Source organism: Buceros rhinoceros, unplaced genomic scaffold, assembly GCF_000710305.1.
Source record: "Buceros rhinoceros silvestris isolate BGI_N320 unplaced genomic scaffold, ASM71030v1 scaffold7649, whole genome shotgun sequence".
Lineage (NCBI taxonomy): Eukaryota > Metazoa > Chordata > Aves > Bucerotiformes > Bucerotidae > Buceros > Buceros rhinoceros.
This window is the reverse complement of record NW_010432059.1, coordinates 83,300-91,247: the sequence shown is the minus strand read 5'-3', so window position 1 is coordinate 91,247 and position 7,948 is coordinate 83,300. Positions and strand designations below refer to the sequence as shown.

The window sequence follows — 7,948 nt, the reverse complement described above, 5'->3', positions numbered from 1 at the left end:
GTATTATCGTCATTGGACTTGGCTCACCTTGGCCGAACTGTTGACATGTATTTCGAGCATCATAGTTATGACAGGAGTATGTCAGCCGTCAACACTGCCTGCATTTTCTTGTTCATTGATTTCTCAAATGAAATTGGTTACCATCTTGCTTGTTTTGTCAACACACAGCGAGGGAGGAGGTACAGATATCAAACTGCTGCTCTGCATATTTCATTATGAACTTATAAAAGCTGAAGTGGCTTTCTGCAGAGTCTGTCTGTCAGGATCAATTCTGAGCAGGTAACAGACTGGAATTTGGGGATTCTCCTTTCCATAACGGTATTGTACTTTGTGTTTAAAAGATGGATCTTTGAGAAGGTAAGCCAGGTGAAACAAGATTTAGAGCACTAAAGTAATCAAACAACCCACGTGGCCAGAAAAAGATTTCTACAGAGAGAAGTAAAATTACTTGTATTGCTTATCATGACAGCTCTTATCAGAACAACTGATGGTAGTTATGGCTGGCAGTTTTCACAGAGGGACTGAGGGATGGTACGGATTACAAACTTCATGTTCTTGCCTGAGACTCTTTTGTAGCTCACCTCTCTCGATGTTCTTGAACATGACTTTCATCACCTTGATCCCAGCAATTTTATAACCTTGATCCACGTGTGTCCTCTGCCTCTAATCCCTCTATTGCTTTTCATGAAGGCATCTTTGAGAACTCACAAGCACAACATTGTTGTCACTCCTAAAATGCTGTTTGAGCTCTACTTTTGAAAGAAAACACAAAACTCCTCATTAAGGTTTTGACTTTTTACTGACTGTCCCTTTTTAAATTTTTTGGATCCCAGTTCTACAGAGATCATGTTTACATTAATGAGAGACACAGTTTGAAAGTGCAGACTGTGCAGAATACAGTCCTTGAGCTGCAAGGGCTTTGGAAGCAGGAGCTGATGACTCTTTTCTGCACCGTGTGGTGGTTTGTTTTATGTTGGTGCTGTACAAACCGGAGCAATGAGAGAGAATTTCCCCCTTCGAAAGAGTAAACCCTTTTGTAGGAAATTACTTAGTTTCTTTGCATTGCCAGGAGTTTTAATTTCTCTCATTACTAGAAATTCCTCTTTGTTTAAACATAGTTCTTTGTATGATGCAAGCCAGGTCAATAAAGGAGAAAGTGGGAGAATGAAATTCGTTAGGCGGGATGTAGAAGATTTATAGTTACCCTTCATCCCTCTAAGTCAAAGGGATTTTGTTAGCTCTGTCAGGCACAGGATGAAACTGTCACTCAGCAGACACACCTCTGCAGCACACAGAGAGTTTGTATTAAAATGGCTCAATAATGATGCCTTGAAGTTCCTACTGGCTGGCAGTTTTAAGCTTTTAAACTTGCTGAGTATGATCAAATTGCTTTGGCATCTTTGGTGTCTTGGAATAGACCAAAGCCAGAAGACGGGTGCTCTGTTGCTGTCCATCATCTATCTGAGAGTGGATGATTTTTTTTTTTTTTTTTTAAGTAGTGCTGTTTTTACTGAAGGGTTTTCAGGGAGCGATATAAGGACAAGGATTATATGTGTCTTTGCTTTGACCCTAACTCATATTCCATGTACACAACTTATTTATAAAACTTGTGTCCTTTGACTCTCTGAAGCATGAGTTTCAAAATTCCCCATTCCCAAGAGCTGGTGTCTGAGGTAGAGCAGTGTGTGTTTAGTTCTTCCTACTCCGTGAATGGAATAGGCTAAGTCTGGACCATTGCACAAAATCTTATTTCAGAGGATCACAGATTGCTTTTGCTACAGCTTTTATCTTTCCTGTTGCTTCCATGCACATCTATCCAAGAGCAGCCTAGATATGGCAGATCCACCAATATTATCCCCATTTCATAAGCTGCCAAGCAGGAAAAAAGTCCAGTGTTTGAAATAATTTATTAAGTGCCAGCAGAGAGCTGAAAATAAGCAGTGATGTGATACTCCACTGACGTGCAGAACATCAGAAGCAATCATTTGACTGCCCTATGTGAGAAGCTAGCAGCAGAGATGAGCAGTTATAAACTATCTCAGAAATCACTCATTCATCAGCTGATAGAAAGATGCTGCTTGTCGATGTCCTTGGGACTCTCACACTTAGATTCTTCCTTTCTGCTCACTAATGACAGCTGGTTTTGCAGGTTTGCTGTCTCTTTCTCCATCACAAAGGATGGCCTCATTACTGCTTAACCCAGCCAGCTGATTGTTGAGGTACCAGTGATGGAGAGTGTGGAGGTGTGAGAATACAAGACTCCAGCAGCTTCCTAAAAGTCCACAAATGGCAGTTTTTAGGCCTGTGTCACTCTGTTAGCAATATGACCATGGCTCTGCTAACTGCTTTTAATTGGGCCGTTTATGTCAAGTGCCAGGGAAAGTGTGTGGATGGTGCAGTGAAGGCAGCTGTCATTCCCTGGCAGTGCAGTTCAATGTCACACTGAAGTAATTTCTGAGAAAGTATCTTCGTTTTCCTTTCAGCAAACCCCTGTGAGCTCCACTGTCGGCCAATAGACGGCCATTTTTCAGAGAAGATGCTTGATGCAGTCACCGATGGTACTCCTTGCTTTGAAGGAAGACACAGCCGAGATATCTGTATTAATGGCATGTGTAAGGTATTGGGTATGTTTGCATGTTTATTTCTCTACAATTTAATTTTATACAGTTATGGGAAAATGTTTGCCTTTTTTTTTTTTGAGGATTGAGGGCAAGTACTCCATTTTATCACATTTTTAGTGATTGTGGAAACAAGTTTATAGAAACAGCTTTTCGAAGTAGACATAAGAATCATTTCCATCCTTTTTAATGAATCCATTAGACTGAGTGCTAATTACTTTTGTTACCTTTTAACTTCTCTCTTCTTTTTCCATTATTTTAAAACTTCAATTTAAGAAAACCTGTGTTTCTGATGAGATGTTTTCACAAAGGATTGTAGCTTTAGGGTTGTAATTGGTGTCACCACTCTGCATTTTTATGAAAATGCAATTTCACATTACACATTATGTAGCTGAACTGACTTGTAATAGGATCAGATGTTTGCACTTGAGGGCAGTAAAAATTATTTTAGTTAACAACAGTAAATTGAATAAAGCTGTTCAATGAGATAATGGGCAAACACAAAGTATATGGTTCAATAATGTTCTGTTTATTGAAGAACAAGTATAAAGTTCTGTGCATATTCTGCATGTTGATAGTAGGTTTCCAGGATGATGTGCATGTTTGTGGCATTAGAAGGTGTGTTCTGTGTATACTGTAAGACCCACAGTCTTTGCCTTGGTTTTAGTGAATTTCTCATAAATAAAACAAGTGCTTTACTTGTAGGGGTTGTATTTGCAACCATGGTTTATTTCATCAAACTGGGGATTTGTGTCCTGTACCCTCTTTGAGCCTGATTGGTTTTTTGCTTTTAACATCTTTGGAAACACAAGCAGGATTTGGTGCCTTGTGGAAACTACATTAGCTTAGGGTTGGGAGCTTGGGATTCTATGTCTTAACTCACTGAGTCACATAAAAATGCAGCTAGATGAGACTTCAAGAAGTCACGATTCATCCTTTTACAGAACTATGTAGGTTGTCTTTGACATTTTTCACATTCTTTTCTTCAAGACTTCTAGTGATGGAAACTCCACATTTTTGCAGCTCATTGGTAAATGATCTCTAAAGCCTTCCTGTTTTAGTAGAATGCCAGTGCTTCAGAAAGCACCAATAAAAGAATTGTTTTAGGCTTTCCTTGCAGAACATACATTTGTGAAAGAGGGTTACCAAGACTCTGTTCAAGCTCATAGCGATGAGGTTCTGTTTGACAGAAAGAGACAGGATGGGCCTTTTAACTGTGATGGTGAAAGACCTGACCTGGCCATGAGCAGTTCAAGCCAAATGGAAATAAATACCATATCAGTGCTTTTGACCTTCACTTGCAAGAGGCAAGTTTGCTAAACTCAAAAGCCTGTCTTTGTGACATCATTACCCTTTCATATTCTGATTTCCAGCCCAAGTGGACTTGGATCACTGGTTAATTTTAGTTTCCCTGTGCTTTCTGTATTGAACATTGCCTGTGACAGTTCAAATTTATGACGATTTTAGAAATAGCAAAACTTAATTCATCAGAAGTGATAGATCAGAGGTGAAAGGAAAGCTAATTCCAGTTACAGTTTGTAGATTCTAGATATATTTCAGCACTAATAGTTCTGGAGGCTCAAAGCCTTTCTAAGAAATTTCCTCCAAGGTACTGGTGGTCTCATAAATACAATTTTGCCAGTATTCACCTGGTGACTACTGCTTCTCATCTTCTGACCGAGTCAGACAAATTGGAGTCAGAATCATGGAGTGAATGATATAATCATGCAATCGCCACAAATGAGACCAAATGATGAGTAGGTAACCCAAATAACTCACGTTTCTGAGACACAGCATGCTTTTATCTGAAATAGGTACCCAACATAACACTTGATGAGAAGCTTTTTCACATATCTCCATGTAATTCTCTAGTATTTCAGTCTGCCTGGATAAACACAATACATGGTGGATAAATCTGGAAATGCATTTAATATAATTAGTCTGGTTCTTCATTCTTGTACTCTGATAGCAACATGTAGCTAATGATATGAAAAAGGAGTTCACAAACATTAGTGGTGATGTGTTAAAGCCCTGTTCTGGTTTTCAGTACTGAGTCTCACAAAAGCACATTTGTTATGAGTACTAAAATAACACTTCACATAGGTCTGAAATTGAGCAAGAAATTAAAATGCCGAGATGTTGTACATTAGATCCACTGTCCATATCGCTCACATTGTTTGGTGTGTAGAGTAGCTATTTTTTTAACAACCAAGTTCACAGTTTTCCTGGTCGATATGTCAAAGCAAAATATATAGACTCAGATTCAGTCAAAAATTTAATCTCCTAAATTCAGGTGATTTCAGACTGATTTTGCAGTTTGCCATGGTTTTGTTCAGAGGAATTGGACAAATTGGTCTTACTTTGATGGCAAAATGTGGATTGAGATGCCTCATTTTAGCTACGCGAGGTGCACTGGATACTTTCCTAGCCACCATGGTAAAGCCATAATGTGCATCTTCATGTGGGAAGTAAGTATGGACAGCACTAGTGCTGATTTACTTGGTCCTTGCAATTTGTCCAATATATACGTCCTAATTTTTTAGAAGTACTGCCTATGCCTCAATGAAGAAGGAAGCTTTACTGATGAGGAGTTGTTGCTACGGTATTCCTTTAGAACTTGCCTTATCAATACAAAGACAAGCTAGAATTTTTAACTCATTTGAGAGCCTGTCATATAAAATAGCTGGGTGCTCTCTCAGCTTTGTCCTTACGCAGGAGTTGCCTAAAAATCTGTAATGCTGAATCACTCAGTGCTGTAACCAGTGGCTGCAGAGGAGGATCTCAAAGTTACATGCCTGCAGTTGCAACCCTGTCTTGTTCCAGGTGGTGCTAAAAAGGAAATGGGAGATGCAGTTCCCTTAATCCTTTCATTGCATTTTCACATAGCCTGACCTTCCTTCAGGTGTCTTCCTAGACCCCCTACTGTCATGGTGTCCGACTTCTAAACAGCTTTGAGTGGAGGGAGTCAAAAAGATCTGTCAATAATTTAATCTAAAATAATCAAGATGTACGATGATTAGTTGCCTATTTAAACACATACCTGTGCAGTCATCCTTTGAGTGTCACTCTTTTCCCTTTATTTAGAAGATCTTTAAGGCACGTGTCCTATCTTCCTGCATTTCAAATGATGCATCATGAGTGGACTCTGATTCTTACTAGAGCAGTCAGTTGCTCCCCCAGTTGTTAAGCAAAAATACTGCCACGGGAGTGTATTTGCTGAGCACTGATATGTACATGACCGAGAAGTTTGGTTCAGTACAAGCCATGGCACCATCTAAAAGTGAAGGCTTACATGGTGTGTGCCCTGAGAGTGTGCAGACCCTGAGGGTGTCCTGAGGGAGAGCTGGCACCTCTGCTGTTTTTAACAAGTATTCATCTCCCGCAAGAAATTTTAAAAGGCTTAAATGACCTTCAGTAATGCAAATCTGTGAGCTATTCTCTATAGTAATTCACAATTGTTATGTTGAGAGATTAACATTGTGTTGGGGAATTACACAGCTGTGTAGTACAAGGGGTGAAAATGTTTTTTTTCTCTTGCTGAAAAGCACAACTCAGATATTTTGTAGGAGCTTCTCACTATGGTTCAATTTAGTCCTCCCACTGCTAGCTTGACCAGACGTTGATGCAGACACAAATTATAACAGAAATAGTCACATCAGGGTACCTTCTCCCCATTGAAGACAATGTCATGGCCAACATGACATGAACTTGATTTCTTTATTTGGAAACCAGTGGGGGAGGCAAATGGGAAGAAGAGCTTAAAAGCTCAATGTAACATCCACGTAACTTTGATATTCAGGTAGTACATCCAGACTCCAGCCTTGAGCCACAGCAAGGACTTTTTGTATCTGACCCCACTACAAGTCTGACTCAAAAGTTTCTCCCTCTGGAAGTGACAAAAGGGTAATATCTCTGGCTGTTTTCCTTTTACTCACTGAGCAGCAGGAAAGAAATTGTTCCTCCTTCCTTTGAAACAGACAGGAAATCCAGGTCATTATTTGTGCCTCTGCAATGTGTGCTGGGAGCAGAAATAAAGCTGGTCTCAGGTGCATCAAAAAGAGTCTTGGTGAATGGGGCAATGGCAGAAGGGTGCATGGAGGGATGCTAATTTGGACTGCACATGCTATGGCACACAGTGCTTGTCTCAGTGGCAGAGTGTGCATGAGGACATCTGCGTGCAGAAGAATCAGAACCTCATTGCTGCTGAATTTTTCTTGTTTGAAAACTTGCATTTACTCTCCAGTTTCCTTTTAACAGACAATTTGGCAGAAATTTGTGGCACATTACTTTAGACAGTTTTAGTTTAGTTTACTTTTACTTCAGTTTAGTTTAGTTTTCGTTTTAGTTTAGTTTTAGTTTAGTTTGTATCTAGAAGAATCAGAAGAATGAGGAAAGCAAGTAAAAGGGAGAAGAAAGCATCTAGAAATTAATCTAGTGGATGGCAAAAATAATGTGATACTCACTGGAGCAAGAAAATAAAACGTAGTCTGGAAATTAAAGTTCATGTAAATGTACTTAGACTGAATGACTGCTGGAGCTGTTTATTCTGACACATGAGAATATACGCTATGTCATTAATGGCCTTGTAAGATAAAGCCCAGCTGCTAGATATTAAGGTCATTGCACCGCCAGCATCACCGCAGAGCTAGGGAATAAAATGAAGGCTCTATTTACCGTGACACAGTAAATCACCGGACCTGCCACAGTTTTCTGCAGTGCCTCGTTCAGATCCCTGCACCTCACCCTGCGAAGTGTATAGGTAAGACTGTGATGTTCCAAATACCAGAGGAAGAGTAAAATACAAGCTTCTGTGGTTATAACTGAAAGGGAGAGAGGGATTCCCTGCATGTCACAGCGATGTCATATTTTGATGCCATGGATGTGTTGTTAGAAGAAATGTATGGCCAAGTGGGAAAGATCTGAGCTGATTCTGGCTGAGCTGATACAAACTACCACACAGAGACACTAATTGGCACCCCAAAGGCAATAACGCGTTGATACTGTGACGTTGCTACACTACTCATTTACTCATGCCAGAAAAGTACTTCAGGACTAATTTGTTCAGTGTTTGAGGGTTTTTACACTGCATAGTGCTTAAAAGGCAAATATGCTCAGTGATGTTCATTCCAAAATGTCTGACTGACAGCCTGAACTAGGTAAATATATTTCTGGATGCAGGCATTCCAGCATTCAGAAAAAGCATGAACAATAAAGGTGAACAGAAGGCTTTTCAATAACATGTATTTTATACCAGAAAATGCTAATTTGACAAAATTTACGTAATTTGAAGTCAAGACTTTCTTTATTTCTACTTCTTTTTTTTTTTTTTT

At 39.6% G+C, this 7,948-nt stretch overlaps 1 protein-coding gene across 1 annotated transcript in view; it reads left to right on the top strand.

Annotated features, from left to right (window-relative positions):
• Positions 1-2,463: 2,463 nt before the first annotated feature.
• LOC104500044 (A disintegrin and metalloproteinase with thrombospondin motifs 12-like) overlaps positions 2,464-7,948 on the top strand; it is a gene marked incomplete at its 5' end in the record, with an annotated part of 48,104 nt that continues 42,619 nt past the window's right edge. The window contains one exon of the mRNA XM_010143637.1: positions 2,464-2,617. Within this exon, the coding sequence (XP_010141939.1) occupies positions 2,464-2,617 (154 nt within the window). The remainder of the gene's footprint in view (positions 2,618-7,948) is intronic.